Source organism: Bufo gargarizans, chromosome 3, assembly GCF_014858855.1.
Source record: "Bufo gargarizans isolate SCDJY-AF-19 chromosome 3, ASM1485885v1, whole genome shotgun sequence".
Classification (NCBI taxonomy): Eukaryota; Metazoa; Chordata; class Amphibia; order Anura; family Bufonidae; genus Bufo; species Bufo gargarizans.
The window spans coordinates 562,189,118-562,211,002 of NC_058082.1; the positions used below are offsets into that span (position 1 = coordinate 562,189,118).

General features: G+C 45.8%; 1 protein-coding gene across 1 annotated transcript in view; it reads left to right on the forward strand.

The window, feature by feature from the left end:
- Window positions 1-5,073: 5,073 nt before the first annotated feature.
- The window catches only part of LOC122930685 (zinc finger protein OZF-like), a 33,435-nt gene continuing 16,623 nt past the window's right edge, over window positions 5,074-21,885 (forward strand). Inside the window, exons 1-5 of the mRNA XM_044284240.1 lie at window positions 5,074-5,536; window positions 6,123-6,269; window positions 6,382-6,549; window positions 6,634-6,757; window positions 6,881-6,978. Coding sequence (XP_044140175.1) covers window positions 6,162-6,269; window positions 6,382-6,549; window positions 6,634-6,757; window positions 6,881-6,978 — 498 coding nt within the window. The 5' untranslated portion in view covers window positions 5,074-5,536; window positions 6,123-6,161. The remainder of the gene's footprint in view (window positions 5,537-6,122; window positions 6,270-6,381; window positions 6,550-6,633; window positions 6,758-6,880; window positions 6,979-21,885) is intronic.

Here is a 21,885-nt window from a genome sequence, read left to right on the forward strand (position 1 = left end):
GAACCTTCCCCGTCTACCACAACTTCGCAGACGGGGAAGGGTGAGGACGGGGCTTCGGGGGGCTGTCTGGGGGCTCTCTCCCTCTTCCATCGGGGGGCTGCAAAGGCACAGCAGCCCCCCGATCGGAGAGGGAGGGAGCTCCCTGCGCTGTTAACCTTTTCCATACAGCGGTCCGTATGGACCGCTGTATGGAAAGGGTTAAACGGCTGACATCGCATCAACGATGTCAGCCGTTTATACCAGGGTGCCAGCAATGTGCTGGCACCCTGGTATACCCACTAGACGCCAACGATTATTCAAGGGGAGGCGGGCGGGGGATCGCGATCCCGCCTGCCGCACCGCCCGCCTCCTGCACCGCCCGCACCACCCGCCCACATAATATCATTCAGGGGTGCAGGGGGAGGAAGAACATATATATTTTGGGCATTATAAAGTTTCTGATCCCCGCGGATCAGAAACGGCAAAAAGCGCATCAAACTGCAGGTCTGAATTGACCTGCGGTTTGTTGCGATCGCCGACATGGGGGGGTCACGGGACCCCCCGCGCATTTAGCCTAGGTGCCTGCTCAATGATTTGAGCAGGCACCTTGTTCCGATCACTGCCAGCCAGGCGGCAGTGATCGGAACAACACATGACGTACCGGTACGTCATGTGTCCTGAAGAGGTTAAGCATAAGTGACATATGTACTTTCCATTTACAACCTGGCAGTGGGAATCTCTCACATCTTATCCACCATTGTAACTATTATATTATGTGTCCTTGGAATCCTGTCTGGTGTATGCTCACTGACCGCTCTCGGAGCTCGATACATGTGTCGAAAAGATTTTTGAGGTAATTTATCAAACTGGTGTAAAGTAGAACTGGCTTAGTTGCACATAACAACCAATCATATTTCACCTTTTATTTTCCAAAGGAGCTGTCACAAATAAAAGGTGGAATCTGATTGGTTGCTATTGTGGCTTGCCAGAACCGCAGGGGCTACACGTGAGGTGCACGGTGGGCCGATGAGGGGCCAATAATAATACACTTCATCGGTTTACTCTCGGTTAGCAGAAAGCCTCCTTGGGCCAGCAGCACAGTGATGAGGAAGACAGCACAAAATCCTCCGGGGCACACTCTGTGGTAGGGAAGCACCAGCCTAGATGGGGGTTGAGGTGCCCTTGATGGCAGTGGTGTTTAGGGTGCTTGTGGTGGCTGGGTCCCTTGGTGGTATTTGTCGTGACACCAGTACCGTTTATGGTGATTCAACCAGTTGTAGTAATATTGAAGAATGAAGTAGACAGTGGTAGGATACAACTCACAACTTTTACTGTGGCTGGTTTCAGTTGCGGCATAAACATCCAGACAGAATACAGTCTTTTGTTCCTTAGAGGAATTCTGTTGATCCACTGTTAATAGGTTTGGCTAGGTTCTGACTCAGGCTGTGGTTCTGTAGAGGTATTTCTGGTATGCTTAGTCCTATTATTTCTGTATCTTCCAAGCCTTTGAACAGGTAGCTAATCTGTCTTCTATAATGTATGGTGAGGCTGCCTGTAGCTAGATTGTCCTCCACCATGTGCAAAGGTGCCCATTAAGCCTTAGGTAGTGGCTGTTATCACCGATGTCTCTCTTTGCTTGGATTTCTTCCAGGGACGCAACACTATCCTCTGGTTGTAGGATGTAAAGAACTAAGAGGATCACAGGAGGAAAACGCTCTCCTGCCCCTCATACCTTGGCTCTACCTCATTGCTGCTTCAGACTTCACCCACTCTGTGGTGTGTAGCCTCAGCTGAACTGAATCACTTCACTAGCAACCTCAACAACCCCTACACTAGGCCTGACTAAAGTATTTATATGAACTAAGTGCTATCCCCATCTAGTGGTGGGATGTATAAAATACACTTGACCAAACTATGAACAGGGATACAACAGGTGTTGTAATGCAAAATGACATGCAACACAGTAATGCAGTTTTAAAACTATTTTGCAGTTCCCACATGTCCTAAGTGGGACGCTGCACTATGAGCAACTAAGCCAGTTCTGCTTTACACCAGTTTGATAAATGACCCCATTTGTTTGTTTACCCCTATTCTACTATCCCATCCTTGCTCTTATCCTTGTTTTTCCCATCCCCAGACATGTGACGAATCCATTACTTTCACAGCGGTTTTTGGTCTATTAGACCTCAATTTATTACTTTCTCATTATTGTATGTATTTTTCTTTTAGATATTTGCACCAAACTGTATTGATAACGTGTTTGACCTATATTCAGTGCCACAAGATTGTTTATAGCTGACCTTGTGGAAACCTCTAGTGAGGACATTAATGATAATCCATGGGTTTGGTAAAGGAACTTTAATCCCATAAGAGGTATTGCAAGTGCCCCCGCAGAACTTCCCTCTTAGTATTTATATAGCTGTATAATAAGTTGGTAAATCAGGCAAGAATATCCACTTTGATCCTTTTCCTGATACCTTCAAAAATATACTAATCTAGGTCGCTTGTTTCTCCAAAGGTACATGGACATCAGTTGGGAAGGACTAAAGCATGTAGCAAACCTGTGGTAGCACAAAGCATGAAAGCATGACTTCTGTCTAATCATGACTAGAGATGAGCGAATTTCTAAAAAGTTTGATTCGGCTGATTCGCCGAATTTCCCCCCTAAAAATTTGTTTTTTGACGAATTATGATTTTTTTTTTGTAAGTAGCGGGTGCAATAACGGGGAGCTGCAATAGCATCGCCCCGTAATTGTACTCCTCAGATGCCGCATTCATACATGATCGCGGCATCTGAGTGTAAAATTAACAATAATTTTATTTATTTTTTAAACTTAACACCTCTATTTGCTCCCGACGGGCCGGCCACCACCATCTTGCTTAAAGATCTCAGCCAAAATCCTGTGCGGCGCGAGAATACTTCATCACGCCGGCTGGCGTGGTGACGTATGACGTCATCACGTCAGCCGGTGTGATGATGCAATCTCGCACCGCACGGGATTTCGGACGAGATCTTCAAGCAAGATGGAGGCTGGCGACCCGTTGCGAGCAAATGGAGGAGGTAAGTTTGAATTTTTTTGTTTTTTTATACTATTTCAGGTTAAATCGATTCGCTGACACGAAGAATGAGAAAATTCGGCTTCTAGGCAAATCAAATTTATCCTGAGATTCACTCATCTCTAATCATGACAAATAGGGAAGTTCCAATTCAATGTATAGAACAGGGTGGACTGTCTCCGAGTGCAGACTGTGTAATGCCAGCTGTCCGGACTCTTGCATGTCCCACTTTCAACTGTATCTGTGTGCTCACGAAGCAGATGGTGAAGAAGGGAGCTGTCGGCAACCTGCTTCACAGTTCCCCTGCCATCAGTAGTTCACTGTACGCAGGTGTGATGCAGTGACATCATCACCGCTATCTGCCGAGCTGGGCCACAGACTGCACAGAGTGGAGAGGACCAAAGAACATGTAACTATAAAAACATATGGGGGTCAGAATATGGCGAGGAAAATTAAAAATTTATTTTCATTCTAAAGCTTTTTTTTTTCAGTATAAAAACTCAATAAAAACTCCATAAATGTGGTATCTCTGAAACCATACTGACTGAGACAATGAAGGGCACAGGTCAGTTTTTTCCTCACAGACAACAACATAAAAAACAACATCAATAAAACTGCGCCGGAATTTTAGATTTTTCTTCTAATTCCATGCAATTTATTATTATTTTTTTCAGCTTCACAATATACTGCATGCAATACAATATTAAATGGTGGCATTAGAAAATACAACTAGGGATGAGCGAACTTGTGTTTCAAGTTTGGCGTTCAAGGTTCTGGTTATCTAAGAATAAATGGTTTGTGGTGACAGAATCCATAACGGAATTCTTAGATAACCCAAACCTTGTACGCTGACCTTGAAACACAAGTTCGCTCAACATTGAATACAACTTCTCCTGCAAAAAAAAAACAAGCGCCCTAAATGGCTATGTGAAAGGAAAAATAAAAATCATGGCTTGGGAAGGCAAGGAGTAAAAAATGATTTTGCCCCTTCACAGTTATATACCCAGCTGTGCCCCCTCAGAGTAATATGCCCAGGATTGTGCCCCCTCAGAGTAATATGCACAAGATTGTGCCCCTTTACAGTAATATGCCCAGGATTGTGCCCCTTCACAGAAATATGCCCAGGAATGTAACCCCTTTACAGAAAGTAAAAAAAAAAAAAACTTTAGATACTCACCCCGTTCCCCAGCACCAGCAGGATACACATCGGCTGCTCTGGTCTGTGTAGGAGGAGGAGGAGCAGAGGCTGACTACTGGCCCGCCCCTGCCCAGACTAGCAGTGCAGAGGAATGATGGAGCAAGGAGCTGACCACTCTCTGCTTCATCATTGCAGGCAACTGTCTCTGCTGAAGCAGGGACAGCTGCCTGAGAGCTGGACCTTCCTCCCTCGTACTGGGACCGCTAGACGGCCACTGAAATCTGGGACTGTCCTGCCGGAGGCGGGATGGTTGGGAGGTATGCTATTGCAGCTAATGGAATTTGAAGTATTGAACTGAGCATGTGCTTCCAATGTCAAAGAAATGTGAAAAATGGCAAATGGTAGGTGGTGCTATACAGATAGATTTCATTGAATAAATTAGTAGCTTTAACAGTAATAATTTTAATTACATGCAATCACAAAAGTGTTCAGATCCAGGTGCTGGATTGAAAGCTGTGAAATATTTTTTGTGGGGCAACCACTTTAAATACCATCATAAAGGAGTCTTCATCTTTTTTATTTGAATATAGAAATTATTCTTTACTTTTTTGTTTACATTGCACTACATTAGGTGTCCTGTCTCAGTGGAACACAGACTTCTTGTAAATGGAACACATGGCACTTCCTGTCTATGGAACACAGACTTCCTGTAAATGGAACACATGGCGCTTCCTGTCTGAGGAACACAGACTTCCTGTAAATGGAACACATGGCACTTCCTGTCTGTGGAACACAGACTTCCTGTAAATGGAACACATGGCACTTCCTGTCTGTGGAACACAGACTTCCTATTAATGGAACACATGGCACTTCCTGTCTTTGGAACTCCAGGAATTTTTTGTCTGTGGAACACAAACTTCCTCCATGTAGATCACAATGCAATTCCTGTGGTCAGCTGGTTGAGTAGGAGCCAATTTTAGAGCAAGACTGCGCTCCCATTAGGTAGTAACTCCAGGATGTTCCTAGTTGCTGTTTAATCATTTCATTTGGAAGGTAAAACTAACATTGTACAGTACACATGTACAATGTTAACATGATGTCACTTCCTGTTTCCGTGCTTCCTGTCAGCCGGCATGGATTGTATTAAGTTTATACTGTTTGTATGTTCCCTATTATGTCTACTGAAGTAAGGCATTCTCACTTCCATTCCCAAAGAACATATTACAAGGACTCTTATTATAAACCTATACATACAGTAATTAGACTTTGGAGCTCTAGTACATTCGGAGGACTGGTGGTGGAGCACTGAGAACCTATCGGTGGAAAATTATCTCCAATATGGACATTTGATCCAGGACGGTGGTAAGTTGATGTGCTGTCTACAACCCTCTAAAGTAGAGTAAGTCATATCTTACAATGATCTCATACCCATACCTCCTGACATCTTGGCTTCTTTCAGTCTCTGAGCCCTGGATTATTTGCTTTTCATATTCGTACACATCAATAGCGGCTTCACCTCCACTGTATGCTATTCGTATCCCTTTATCGTTCCTAATTAAGGAGACACTATTCCATACTTGTCAGCACTCAGTGAGGTTTACTGAAAAAGGAAAGACCTCCAAAAGAGTTATCAAATCTTCTGGGTGCTGGGAAAGCATCATGGGGTCCCAAAGAGCTGCCCTATCTGTGTGTGGAACCAGAACTAATGTCATCAGATGCAGTCCTGGCACCCATACATATACTGATGGAGTGGAGCCTGCAGTAAAAGGGGATATGACTGATGGGTCTCATTAGTAAAAGGGGTATACTATAAAATGGGTCTTGCAGCAGGATGAATAATTTCTCCCCTCCCACATTAGTGGCTTCAAAAAGTTGCCAATTATGCACTGTTCTTCATGTAAGATGATCTAAAAATGTGAGCTTGAAGTAAATCCTACTTGTTCCTTAGATTCTGGAGTCCAACATTTCAAGTGTTCTTTGAAACACAATGCTGCTTTCCATCAGTGATCCACCAAGGATGGTCGAGGGCAGAAACCTCATGGCTGCAAGGATATTAGACCTCACCCTGGAGATCATCTACTTGCTAACAGGAGAGGTGAGAGTCTCACATGACATCACTCTTATCTCTATTAATAATACAGGTAAATGATAGGAAAGGTGAAGGATTCTTAGAATACATGTAGTGATCGGTTTCTCCCCATACACAGGATTACACAGTAGTGAAAAAGTCGTCTGGTGAGTGTGTGACACCCCATGTGTCAGGAGAATGGAGCAGGACCCCAGGAGCCATCACAAAGACTCCACCTCATTCACTGATACATGAGCAGAAGATCCTAGAACTTACCAACAGGATCACTGAGCTGCTGACCGGAGAGGTGAGCGCTGCTGGGAATCCTGGGACATTATACAATAACGCCAAGGAGATGTCTGGAGGATGACTGTATGATTGTGTGTGTCAGGTTCCTATAAGGTGTCAGGATGTCACTGTCTATTTCTCCATGGAGGAGTGGGAGTATTTAGAAGGACACAAGGATCTGTACAAGCATGTCCTGATTAAGGATCACCAGCCCCTCACATCACCAGGTATGTAAGAGGGGACCTTCCTTCATTATAGAGGAAACCAGGTTTGAGGATCACCTAGATTCACCCATCATCTGATCATCACATATAGACAATGTATTCAGTCACTGGGTTTTTCTCCTATAGATGAGTCCAGTAAGAGAAATCCACCAGAGAGATGTCCTAGTCCTCTATATTCACAGGACTGTCCTGAGGAAAAGCAAAATGTTCCACTGGATCATCAGGTGAGATTTCTGCAAGTCCTCTTTAGACTGATGAAATGACACTTTCCAGTAAACTTCTCCAGCAGTGGAGTAAATGCTCTATGGTTATGTTGACTGTGGTAGGTAGTGTTTTTTGGTTTCTTGAAGGATTGTATTCAACTTCTCCCTTATTGCACATGCACTTTTTAGTTATGGGGTTCTCCATGATTTTTTTTTTTTTTATGGCCTATTCTCAGAATGGGCAATTAATATCAGATCGGCAAATTAAACTAAGCTTTGTACCACAATGCTGCTTCAATTAACTTGAACAGGAGGTGGTTAGAGCTGTGTAGTTCTGATGCCAGAGGAACTGCGTAACAGCATGACCGGTTTCTTTATTCATACAGGCGAATGGAACCCAAGTTCTCATAACTGATGGGGGCCCCAACGGTCTGACCTCTGCCAATCAGACACTTATCCTCTATACAGGTGATTGGGGATGTGTTTGTAATGAGACAACCCCTTTAACCCCTTCAGGACCTCCGCAATACATGTAGTACAAGTCCAGTTTTTAAACATGGCGCCTGCTCGCACATGCAGCGGGCACTATAGCCGCCGGGATTTACCACAGCATCTCAGAAGTCCGTAAGCCACGTGCTTCTGCTCCTGTAACAGCGTTCCCTGGATGAGATTGGGGAACCTGTTACAGTACACTAATAGCCCCAAGCCTCAAGCAGGCTTTGGAGTCTATTAGAGGAATATACCAATACAGGCCACTAGGTGGCAGCACTGTATTGTTATATTTAAAATTAGGTGTTCAATGATGGCTATATGCCCACCAATGAACACAATAAGCAATCTAATGATTGCCAGTTATTGTCACTTAAAAAAAAGTAAAAAAATAGTTTTTTAAAATATATAAACAAAAATATAAAATCACCCCCTTTCCATAAAATAAAAATACTTAACCAATAAAAAAATAAACATCATGGGCATCTCAACATGCGAAAATGCCCATACAATTAAAATATAACAATATTAATAGTATATATAAAAATGGTGCAACAGGAAAAAAAAATGCCAATTCCCCGTTTTTTGTTACTTTAACTCCCCAATAATTTTTTTATAAAAAGTGATCAAAAAGTCACATACAATTCAAATTGGTATCACTGAAAAGTACAGATCGCCCCGCAAAAGGTAAGTCCTTACACAGCCCTCTACACATAACTACAAAAAAAGTTATTTGGGGTCAGAATATAGTGATAATTTTTTTTATTTTTCTCAAGGGTTTAATAAAAAAAATCTGTATTAAAACGCAAGAAAAATTATACAAGTATGGTATTGTTGTAACTGTACTGACCTGGAGAATGATGTTAATAGGTCAATTTTACCGCATAGTGAACGGTGTAAAAAAAACCTTTATCAGAATTGCGTTTTTTTTCCAATTCCACCCCCTTTGGAATTTTGTTTTCGCTTCCCACTACATTGTATGCAACCGTAAATAGCACCATTAGAAAGTACAATTTGTCCCCACAAAAAATAAGCCCTCATAAGGCTATGTGAACGGAAAAAAATAAAAAAATTAGGACTATAGGAAGGCGGGGAGTGAAAAACTAAAACTCTAAAATGGAAAATCGCAGGGTCCTCTAACGCTGGGTTCAGACCTGAGTGTTCGGGATGTCGCGCTCTGTATGCGCGATTGTAACGGCGTTTGCAATCGCGCATACAGAGACAAGTGAACTCCCATTGTCGCGCGTTCCCGGAAGTCTATGTACGGGAACGCGCGACAAGACGCCCCAAAGAAGCTCATGTACTTCTTGGGGCGTCGGGCGTTTTACAGCGCGATCGTACGCGCTGTAAAACGCTCAGGTGAGAACCATTCCCATAGAGAATCATTGGTTCTTGCCTATTGAGCGTTTTACAGCGCGTAGGAACGCGATGTAAAACGCTCAGGTCTGAACCCAGCGTCAGAGTTCATGTAAAGTTCTGCAGTGTAAATAAGTAGCACGATAACGCAATGTCAGCTCCTTCTAAGGCCTCATGCACACGACCGTTGTGTGCATCCGTGGCCGTTGTGCCGTTTTCAGTTTTTTTTCGCGGACCCATTGACTTTCAATGGGTCCGTGGAAAAATCGGAAAATGCACCGTTTTGCAGCCAAGGCCGTGATCCGTGTATCTTGTCCGTCAAAAAAAATATGACCTGTCCTATTTTTTTGACGGACAACGGTTCACGGACCCATTCAAGTCAATGGGTCCGTGAAAGAACACGGATGCACACAAGATTGGCATCCGTGTCCGTGATCCGTGGCCGTAGGTTGCTTTCATACAGACGGATCCGAAGATCCGTCTGCATAAAAGCTTTTTCTGATCTAAGTTTTCACTTCGTGAAAACTCATATCCGACAGTAAATTCTAACACAGAAGCGTTCCCATGGTGATGGGGACGCTTCTAGTTAGAATACACTACAAACTTTGTACAAGACTGCCCCCTGCTGCCTGGCAGCACCCGATCTCTTACAGGGGGATATGATAGCACAATTAACCCCTTCAGGTGCGGCACCTAAACGGGTTAATTGTACTATCATATTCCCCTGTAAGAGATCAGGGCTGCCAGGCAGCAGGGGGCAGACCCCCCCCTCCCCAGTTTGAATATCGTTGGTGGCACAGTGTGCGCCCCCCATCGGGCCCCCCCTTCCTCCCTCTAATTTTAGAAATCGTTGGTGGCACAGTGTGCGCCCACCATCGCCCCCCCTCCCTCCCTCTATTGTAATAAATCGCTGGTGGCACAGTGTGCGCCCACCATCGCCCCCCCCTCCCTCCCTCTATTGTAATAAATCGTTGGTGGCACAGTGTGCGCCCACCATCGGCCCCCCTCCCTCTATAGCAGTAACAACATTGGTGGCAGTGTGCGGCCTCCCATTCCCCCCCCCCCCCCATCATTGGTGGCAGCGGAGTTCCGGTTTTTTTTTTGTAGTTTTTTATTGGGTTTAAAAAATATTCAAATAGAAAAACAATGTAACCATTTTTCATCATTACATCAGAACATCATATAGTGACAGACACTCCAGATTCAGTTAGCAATTATGCATACAAGTACAAGAGATCTCACGTCTGGCGAATGACTAAGAACATAGATGTCTGTACAAAGGATGTGAATGGTCCAGGGTGTTAGTAAATATGCCCAAAGTGTACGCACACAGGAGTAGTGCTCCAACCATGTGGAGCCATGTAGGAAAGTACAAAATATACCAAAAGAATATAATAGAAAATAAATAATAATACCTAAACTGCACACTCTCAGCAGTAGAAAATGGTAACAGGAGATTCTTTTCCCCTTTTTTTTTTTTTTCTCTCCCTTTTTTCCCTTTCCTCCCCCTTCCTTCCCTTTTTTTTTTTTTTTTGAGCCATCAAAAAGAGAAAACATTCCAATCAAATTCTGTACATACCCAAGTATTTTTACTCCCCAATTACCCAACCTCCCACCTCCCTTGGGGAGTGGGAGAGGGAGACGTGTAAAAAAAAAAAAAAAAAAAATTGTCTATCCAGCCCTAAAGTAGCCACCTCTTCCATATTTCATCCATAGTTTTTTCTTTTCTACTATGACCCTCCATCACCCGTTCTTCTTTAATCAGATCATCCACTGCTTTTCTCCACTGCCGAACTGTTGGAGGGTCAGCACCTACCCATTTCTTAAGTATTAAGAGTCTAGCTTGAAATAGCACCTTACTCAGGACCATACTTATATCTCTATTTAGACCCAGGTGTTCGGTTGCCCCCAAAATACAGGTCATGGGATCTTCTGATATTTGAACCTTCAAAATTCGATATATAATATCTGTTATTTCTGTCCAATATCTAAACAATCTGGGGCATCTCCAAAAACAATGCATTAAATCCGCTCTCTCTCCCCCACATTTTACGCAATCATCCGAGGCTCTAACACCCATTCTTTTCAATATCCATGGGGATCTATGCAACCTGTGGACTACAAAGAATTGTGAAATCTTATGTGAACCCCTATTTGAGACTCGAGAGTAGTTCTTTAATGCATCGTTCCATTTTTCTTCTGTAAAGAATTGAAGTTCATTCTCCCATTTTTTCCTAGCTAATATTGTGACCCGTTTCTTTTTTCCGTCCTTTTTTCCGTCCTTATTGCCATGGTTACTTAGCAATAGTACAACAGTAGAAGATTCATACTTACCTGCTTGCTGCTGCGATGTCTGTGAACGGCCGGGAGCTCCTCCTACTGGTAAGTGACAGTTCTTTAGCAATGCGCCGCACAGACCTTTCACTTACCAGTAGGAGGAGCTCCCGGCCGTTCACAGACATCGCAGCAGCAAGCAGGTAACTATGAGTCTTCTACTATTGTACTATTGCTAAGTAACCATGGCAACCAGGACTGCAGTAGTGTCCTGGTTGCCATGGTTACCGATCGGAGCCCCAGCGATTAAACTGGGACTCCGATCGGAACTCCGCTGCCACCAATGATGGGGGGGGGGGGGGGGAAATGGGAGGCCGCACACTGCCACCCATGTTGTTACTGCTATAGAGGGAGGGGGGCCCGATGGTGGTTGGCACACTGTGCCACCAACGATTTATTACAATAGAGGGAGGGAGGGGGGGGGCGATGGTGGGCAAACACTGTGCCACCAACGATTTCTAACAATAGAGGGAGGAAGGGGGGGCCCGATGGTGGGCGCACACTGTGCCACCAACAATATTCAAACTGGGGAGGGGGGGGGGGTCTGCCCCCTGCTGCCTGGCAGCCCTGATCTCTAACAGGGGAATATGATAGTACAATTAACCCCTTTAGGTGCCGCACCTGAAGGGGTTAATTGTGCTATCATATCCCCCTGTAAGAGATCGGGTGCTGCCAGGCAGCAGGGGGCAGTATTGTACAAAGTTTGTAGTGTATTCTAACTAGAAGCGTCCCCATCACCATGGGAACGCCTCTGTGTTAGAATATACTGTCGGATCTGAGTTTCACGAAGTAGCTCATATCCGACAGTATATTCTAACATAGAGGCGTTCCCATGGTGATGGGGACGCTTCAAGTTAAAATATACTATCGGATTGGAGAAAACTCCAATCCGATGGTATAAAAGAACTCCAGACTTTACATTGAAAGTCAGAGGGGACGGATCTGTTTGAAATGGCACCATATTGTGTCAACGTCAAACGGATCCGTCCCCATTGACTTGCATTGTAATTCAGGACGGATCCGTTTGGCTCCGCACGGCCAGGCGGACACCAAAACGACTTTTTTTTCATGTCCGTGGATCCTCCAAAAATCAAGGAAGACCCACGGACGAAAAAACGGTCACGGATCACGGACCTACGGACCCCGTTTTTGCGGACCGTGAAAATAAACTGTCGTGTGCATGAGGCCTAAGGTTAACAGAATAATGCCATGTATTAAAGGAAACATTGACAACTTAATCGTACTGATTTACAAAACATTACTGCAGCCTAGAGATGAGTGATTCTAGTCTAAACTAATCAGACTCTTAACAAATTTTGCAAAAATTCTTCCTCCAAACAAATTCGAAATATTCGTGCGATTGTGCAAAGCAGAGCGCCATTTTACATTTAAAATTAAGTACACTAGTGAGGTGAAAAGGGCAGGGATTTGAAGATATGGAGACAGAGCAATGTATACTTATCTCGTAATCGGGGGATGTCCAATTGCGCCTGTGCTATTACTAAGTAGGCATTGCAATAAGTGTATTTTAATGCGCCAGCAGCAGTGTTCTGTATAATTTACCCCAAAAAAACCTGAGGCAATTTTTTTAATCATTTATACTTGAACATTGCATGTGTCAACAGCAACAGCAGCGATGAACATGTCGTCACTCAGCCTAGAGAAAGCAGCGAGAAGGCCGTGGACCTACTGAGAGCTTTGCTGCCTTCAAATAGCTTATAGGGGGGGTCCCGCCAATCAGATATTGATGACCTATCCAGTGCGTTACCAGTAGTGCACTATATACTTTGGTTGCAGCCTGGGAACATCCAAATGCTGCAATATTTCCATAGTTTATAAGTGAACAATGAACATGCATAAGAAGATTTTAGTGTGTCAGCAGCAGTTAGGCTACACGCACACGAGTGAAAAACGGACATGTAACGTACTTTTTTTTTTTTTAATGGCCATCACACATCTGTTTTAAGACCAATGGTAGTCTATGGGGTTATTCACACTGCAGTTTTTTTGACTGTCAGTGAAAAACAGACGTAAAAAAATAGAACATGTTCTATCTTGTCCGGTTTTCACTGACAGACTGCCCCCATTAGGTCAATTTTTAACGTCCGTCTCTCAGAAAGGCATCAGAAAGGTCCGTTTTAACTGACTTTTTTTTCACTGTCGTGTGCATGTAGCCTTAATGTTTTGGTCGCAGCCTGGGGATATCCACTTACACATGTTTTTTACCCCCCAAAAAATCTGTTGCAAAACGTCTGCAGTTTGTATGTGCAAACTACAGATTGGCGTGGTATTAAAAAGCAGGAAGTGCTCAACCCCATATGGAGTGGTGCATCGATACTGGGGGGGCAGATCCTGCACTTGTGGTCCGCTGCTAATGGCAATCCCCAGCAAAAATGCATACAATGGAGGATGCCTGCAGCGGACCACAAGTACCACAATGGACATCCTACACAGAATAGCAAATGTGTGGATGTGATAAACAGTATACATAATCCAACAAAAACAAAGACAGGTATTGAGTCGGACCTTGCGCTCCTGTAATTTGCCCACTGGCTCCTGGTATTGACCATATGGCTCAGGAAGGTTTAGCGCTAGGTCCCGAGCTACTTGAAAAACCTTGGCGCGGTGTTCTGGCTCAGACATGTCCTCCAAGCAGGATATGTTGGCTAATCTATCAATTTTTACACCAGTATTAGGGTTAGTAAGACCGCAGAGTGCACCTGTCTTTGTTTTTGTGATATTATTTTTACAGTTTGTATGTGCACAAAAAGGCATGTTTTCCTGTGTCACCAGTAGTGATAGACTAACATCGGCTGGGACGTTTAGCGAATCCGTGTTCGCGATCAAATGTTCGCGAACCGCGCGTTTGCGGCGGACCCCATTCACTTTAATGGCAGGCGAACCTGAAAAAACTTCAGGTCATATTTGCAGCCACAAAATACTTACTAGAAGTGCACAAATAGTCCCACAACATGGACAGTGACATACCAGAGGGGGATCAATGGCAAAAATTCCCACGCAAAATGTATTTTAATCAGGGGCCATTTTTATGCGTCTTAATGGGAAACTCTCAAAAATGTGCCCTGCTGGAGCCTAGAAGAATTTTATTTTAGGCCACAGGAGTACAGGCCCCAAAAATTAGGCATTCTCCTGACCAAAAAGAACTTGTGATTATGTGGCTTGCGGTCCATTAGCCGGTCAATGGATAAAAATTTTACTGTAGGCCACTGGAGTAGAGGCACCAAACATTAGGCATTCACCTGACAGAAAAGAACTTGTGATTATGTGGCTGGAGGTACTTTAGGCAGTCACTGGATACAAATTTTACTGTCGGCCAGTACAGGCCCCAAAAATTAGGCATTAACCTGACAGAAAAGGCCTTTTATGCCGCTGTATATACATATGACAAGGACCATTCTTTGTTCTGTGTGGTGGCGGATATGTGTGGGCTGGCATCAGTAAATTCAATTACACGTGTTTGTCACAGGTGTTAAATTCCTCCGAGATCCTTGCCTCATTCATTGTTACAGGTCAAGCCTGCAGACCCAGTAGTCCAGGGGTTCCTTGCTTCTCAGAGCGTCCACATCGGCCGTTAACCCGATGCAGTCGGACACCTGTCGGTCTAGGAGTTCCCTGAGGCTGGATCCGGAGGGCGGCTGTTGATGGGTTGGCTGCAAGAATGATCTCCTAATCGAAGTGACCAACACATCTTCAAACCGCCCTCTTCTTGCAGGCACAGTAGGATTGGTACCCTCAACTGTTTCGCTATGGGTGGAAATTCCTCTGCCAGCGCCTGCAACAGCAAAATGCAGCATCTCTCGCAGCAAGGCCTGGAAATGCTGCATTCTGCAAACCCTCTGTGATGCTGGTAAAATTTCCGCCAGTTTGTACTGGGGGTTTAAGTACGTTGCCACCCAGTACTGGTCCTTGCCCTTTATGCTTTTTATACGGGGGTTCCTCTTCAAACACTGCAGCATGAAGGCCCCCATTTACACCAAATTTGAAGCTCCTGCTGATCGCCCAGGAGAATGTCGTCCTCGGTTTCCTCCCCCAAGCAACGGACAACACCAGGGATCCCCGAAAAGTTTAAAGTCCCCCTCAAAGCCTGCTCTTCTTGCTCCTCCTCCACCCCCCCCCCCCAGCCACCATCCTCCTCTGACTCCTCTTCAGACTCCTGCTGACTTCTCTCAGATGGAGTAGCCCCCCTGGAAATTCATTCAGCATTGCGAATTCCTCATCTTCCAGCTCCTGCTCCTCAATGGCTTGATCAATGACATGATGCAATGCACGCTCCAGAAAGAAGGCGTAAGGTACGATGTCACTGATGGCGCCCTGGCTGCAACTGACCAGTTTGGTGATCTCATCAAATGGCCGCAGAAGTCACGCATGAGCAGCCACTTGGACAGTTAAAAGAAACCAATCTCCCCAAAACCTATCCTGCTGCAGAGTTCATACAGGTATTCATTAATGGCACGTTGCTGCTGGAGCAGCCTATCAAGCATATACAAGGTGGAGTTCCAGTGCGTCGGCTGTCACAAATCGGACGTCTGACGGGCAGGTGATGTCGCCGCTGAACGTCAGCAAGGCGAGCCATGGCCGTGTAAGATCTTCTAAAATGGCCAGAGATTTTCCTGGCCTGCCGCAAGACGTCCTGGACCCCGGGGTATTTGGCAACGAATCGCTGCACAACTAAGTTTAGGACGTGTGCCATGCACGTGTGTCATTTTGCCGTGTTTCAGCGCGCTCAGCAGATTGGCACTATTGTCGCACACCACTTTGCCAACTGTCTAATTGAGCAGGGTTAGCCACTGATCGACCACAGAGCTGAAACCACAGAGCTGAAAGCAGTGCAGGACTGGTGTGGGGGTGCAGCAGAAGAGGCGGTAGCAGTGGAAAAGGAGGAGTCAGCCGAGGAGGAGACGGAGGTGGAGAAGAAGAGGCAGGCTTGCATGCAATTCATAGCGGTAACACCAAATCCTCACGGGTTACATGCTTGATGGCCGTCAGAAGGTCACCCAGTGGGCAGTAAAAGTTTTATGTACCTTCCCTGCCCATGTTGACCACGTGTCTGTGGTCAGATGTATCTTGGCACCGACACTGTCTGCCAGAGATACATTCACTTGCTGCTGAACATGGCCATATAGCTCTGGGATGCCTTTCTGGGAGAAATATTTCATTCTGGGGACCTTCCATTGCAGTGTGCCAATGGCCACAAATTTTCTAAAGGCCTCCGAGTCCCACAATTTATTTGGCATTAGTTGGTGGGCTAGGAGTTGGGCAAGAGGGTTATCAGGAGAAATGGCAGGACCTTGAGCGCCGGGAGTGTGGTTTTGTGTGTTCTGACAGCGTTGCTCCCACTGGGCACGGTGATGGGAGGCCAGGTGCCTTCTTAAGGCGGTCGTCCCTAGGTGAGTGTTGGGCTTACCGCGACTTATGCGTTGACAGTACAAGCTGCAGATGGCAACACTATTGTCAGCAGCTAACATGTTAAAAAAAGCCCTACACTGTGAAGGCAAAGGCCGGCATCCTGGGAGCGCAAGATGTGACCGCGCATGGTGGATGGATCGCTCCAGATACATTTGCAGTCTCCTTTTTGCCTCCTGTGTACTGCGAGTTCTGCCTGCTTCTCCTCCTTCTACTCCCTATCTGCTGCTCCATCTTTCCCTCTGACCTCCCCTCCTCTTCCTCTCTTGTGGGCACCCACGTGACATCCATCGACACGTCATCATCGTCACCTTTACCACCACTGACATTAGATATCTCGGAGTAGGCAGCAACAGTGGGGACCACCCCCCTTGGGCTGATCTAGGTATTGTCAGACCACTGGGTGGCGGCCGTTGTTACCTCCTCTTCCTCTTCCGATGCCAATAATGGCGGGCACATTGGTAAGGTCTGGGAATGGATGGGAAAATAATTCCTCTGGTGGTGGTGGTGTCATTGGGGGTGCACACAACAGAAAGTGAGATGGGTGCAGGTACAGAGGTTGAGCAGGGTGCAGAAGTGGAAGGCTGAGTGAGCCACTTAACCAACTCTGGCGCGTCCTTTGACGTAATTGCACGCACCTTCTCCAACTTCCCACTTAGGCTCCGGCCTGGTGCACCTGCCCGACCCCTACCACCCCTGTGAAATGGCCTGCCCCTTCCTCTGCCTGTCATTTTCAAAATGACCCTGTGCCAAAGTCCCTATGGAAGAGCAGTATTTGTGGAAGCAGGTATATGGCAGGCCTCAATCAATATTTGGTGAAAGCAGGTATATCGCACCACTCAATCTGTATTTTGTAGAAGCAGGTATATCGCACCCCTCAATCAGTATTTTGTGGAAGTAGGTATATAGAACCCCTTAATTAATATTTGGTAAAAGCAGGTATATCGCACCCGTAAATGAGTATTTGGTGGAAGCAGGTATATCAAACCTCTTAATCAGTAATTTGTGGAAGTAGGTATATAGAACCACTTAATCAATATTTGGTGAAAGCAGGTATATCGCACCCCTCAATCAGTATTTTGCAGAAGCAGGTATATCGCGCCCCTCAATCTGTAGTTTGTGGAAGCAGGTATATCAAACCCCTTAATCAGTATTTTGTGGAAGCAGGTATATCAAACCCCTTAATCAGTATTTTGAGGAATCGGGTGTATCGCAGGCCTCAATCAATATTTGGTGGAAGCAGGTATATCAATCCACTTAATCAGTATTTTGTGGAAGCAGGTATATAGATCCCCTAAATCATTTGAGGAAGGATCCTGTTCTCCCAGCCTTACTGTAGAGAACTATTATACAGTGCCAATTGAATTAAATATACAGACACCTTTATATACCAGCGTCTGGTGCGGCGGGACACTAAATAAGGAGCCAACATTTGGTCATTGAAGTCCACCCCTCCCATGAGCAAATTATAGTCGTGGACCGAGAGGGGCTTTTCAATGACACTGATTGCTCGTTCAATTTGTATTGTCGTGTCTGCGTGAATGGAGGAGAGCATGTAAACGTCACGCTTGTCTCTCCATTTCACCACGAGCAGTTCTTCGTTGCACAAGGCAGCCCTCTCCTCCCTTGCAAGACAGGTGGTAACGAGCCGTTGGGGGAAGCCCCGACGAGTAAGTTGCGCGGTGCCACAGCAGCCAATCTGTTCTAAAAACAAATGCCATGAAATGTGTGCGAATAGCCTGTGGCCCTTTCACAGAGCTTATACAATTTGACCCCCATACCGGGCGCGCTTGCTTGGGATGTATTGTTTGAAGCCAAGGCGCCCGGTAAAATGTATAAGGGACTCGTCTATGCAGATGTTTTGCTCAGGGGTATACAAATCTGCAAATTTCTGGTTGAAGTGGTCTATGAGGGGCCGAATTTTGTGGAGCCGGTCAAAAGCTGGGTGGCCTCTGGGACGAGAGGTGCTGTTGTCACTAAAGTGCAGGAAACGCAGGATGGTCTCAAATCGTGTCCTGGACATGGCAGCAGAGAACATGGGCATGTGATGAATTTGGCTCGTGGACCAATATGACCGCAATTCATGCTTTTTTGTTAGGCCCATGTTGAGGAGAAGGCCCAGAAAAGTTTTAAATTCGGAAACTTGGACGGGTTTTCACCGGAAAGACTGGGCATAAAAGCTTCCCGGGTTGGCGGCTATAAATTGAGTGGTATACCGATTTGTTTCTGCCACGAATAAGTCCAAGAGCTCCGCAGTCAAGAACAGCTAAAAAAAAATAAACAGTGCAGATCCGATCTGAGCTGTCTCAACCCGAACTCCAGACTGGGTGGTGAAAGGGGGAAATACTGGTGCGGCTGAAGTTGGGGGCTGCCAAAGGACCAGCAGAGGAGCACAGAAGCCATTTAACACCTTATATTTATAAATATAAAGTGTTAAATGGCTTTTGATTAGTTTTTTTTTTTTTAAAAACCAGCTGTCACGGACGGTGTACAGGAAACAAGAGAAAGCAACATGCATATATGACTGAGTGGATCCAAAGCTAAGGAACCAAAAGGGAGACCCTTGCACAAGACCTGAGACTTTCCCTGGCTGCTCAGCCTATGCAAAGATCCCAGAGGTGGAAGTTTGCATATCCACGTACCTCGACTATATAACCCCTGAACACCCTACAATAGTGAGGGGACACGACCACCGGCTCCCTACACCAGACACGGAGGGAGTCAGGGTCACCTGGGATCCAGCAAACAGAAAATAACAGATAAATGTTCAGCACTTAACTTTGTAGCAGACTGGAAAACAAGATCAGCATACACACACTCCAGGAAGTAGTATAAGCCGGCCAGTAATGCACCATGGGGAGGAATTTAAAGGGAAGCAATCAGTCCAACTCCATGACAGCTGAGAGAGGCTAACGAGATGAGGAACTGAACAGCACAACAAAGAGAACTCAAGGAGGAGGTTCTGAAAGGCCTCTGTCAGAGCTTCTCAGCTGTCTGGTTGTGACACCAGCCTGCCAGCGATGGTCATTGGCTGGCAGGCTGGTGACGAAATACTCCTTGAACTTTTGCCGGCTCGCAATGCGCATGCGTGGGCCGGCGCTGTGCGTCGGACGAGGAATGAATCGTCCGCCTCCGGACCGCAATCCTGCGTTAGGCAGTCCGGAGGCGGTTAAAAGGACTTTTATGGCTCTATTAGCTAACGTTTGGTGTCCCTAAAAGTCTGTCCCTGCTCCACAAAGCAACCTCTACCTACACTTGCAAAACACAGAATGTAAAATGGCTGCCAGATCGGGTTCTGTTATAGGGTGGGGGTGTGTCCATGTGCTGAAACGTCTCAATTGGCTGTCCTGTCCCACCTGATGTGTGTGTCATGGGTCAAAGTTCGGCGCAATGCAAAAGAATACGGCGCTGACGGACATCGCCATCTGTTCGCATGTTTTCGGCGAATCGCGAACGGGCAAAGTTTGCAGCGAAACGACTGTTGGGAGAACCACAAGGCCTTCACTAGTCACCAGCAGCATATATTTTTGCCACAGATTGTCCAATTGCACTTTTTCCCCCAAAACAACCGCTGAAAATTATTACAAAAAGTAAAAAAAAAAAAATATACCAAAATTTTTGCACAGAGCTGTATACCTAATCTGACATATTGACTATGTCACTGTTGTCGTTTATCGAAATAGTGGACTCTATTGCGGGCTCAAATGTTGCATCAGTGCAATCTCGGATGGCAGGAGTGGTAGAGGCAGAAATTATATCATCTTTGCTGGCGGGGGTTTTTGTGTGAGGTATCTTCCATTTTTTATTTTACTCCACAGTGCCAGACTTTATTGTATTGGACTCTGTGGTACGTGAACCAGATGCACATCTGCAAACTGAGACCAGGGCCGTTTCTAGAGGTGGGCGAGGGGTGCGACCGCACGGAGCGCATCCCTCAGGACAGAAGAGGGGGGCGCCGTCAGCAGGGCCCAGTGCCGGAGGGGGGCCCTTTCTGTCCGGAGGCAGCAGGAGTTGAGATGAGCGCTTCCATTGAGGAAGCGCTCATCTCCAAATTCATCTGTATCGCCATCCTCAGGACAGCGATACAGATGAACGGTACCGAGGAGCAGGGGAGAGTGTCTCCCTTGGCCCTTCCTCTGATAGGCTACAGGCTTAGTGCCTGTAGCCTATGAGAGGCCGAGGCAGGCGGCGCGATGACGTCATCGCGCCGCCTGAGCCGTACAGAGCGGGACACAGGCCGGAAGAGGCCTGCATCGCATCACTAAGTAGCATAAGGTAAGTATATGTGTTTATAGTTTTTATTATTTATAGTATACTATGGCAAGAAGGGGGGTGGGGCCCTATATACTGGCACAATATGGAGGGGCACTATGGGGGCACTATATACTGGCACAATATGGAGGGGCACTATGGAGAAGAGGGAAAGCACTATGGGGGCCCAATATACTGGCACAATATGGGGGGTCACTATGGAGAAGAGGGGATGCATCTACTGGGGCCCTATATACTGGCACAATATGGGGGGTCACTATGGAGAAGAGGGGATGCATCTATTGGGGGCTCTATATACTGGCACTCATTATGAAGGGCTCTATGGAGAAGTGGGGGGGGTAAAGGAGCACTATGGGGGCATTTACTGGGGGCCCTATTTACTGGCACGCATTATGGGGGGCACTATGGAGAAGTGGGGGAGAAGAGCACTATGGGGGCATTATATAGGGGCATTTAATACTGGCAACCATTTTGGTGCCACTATGGGGAAGGGGGAGAGGAGCATTAATAGGGCAGTCTATAGGGGCATTTTATACTGGCAGACTATGGGGACAGGGGAGGAGCACTATGGAGCATCTTTTGGGGGCACTATATAGGAGTATTTTATACTGTCACAAATTATAGGGGCACTATGGGCACCTAAGCTCAACTGGGGGCACTAAGTGTTTTTTCTAGTGGCACACAGTACGGGTCATTGGAACACATGAGGGCATTCTGGGGACATTGGCTCTACTGGGGGCACTAAGATGTTTTTTCTCCCCTTTCACACTTTAAAAATAAAATAAAAAAGAAAGACAAAACAAAAAAGTTTAGTCGTAGGAGATCTAGTAGGAAAGTGTTTTCAGGCCAATTGGAGCACTTTCAATTTGGCTCCCCCCCACAAAAAAATCTATCATTTCTAGTGCAGCCTCATCTAGATAATAAAATACAGTTTTGGGCACAAGAAATTAAAGTGATGGAGGCATGGAAATCCTCATATTAGGAAAGATTAAAAGTAGAAGATGCCTACAGGGGACATGATAACATTGTACAAATATATACAGTCAATGCAAG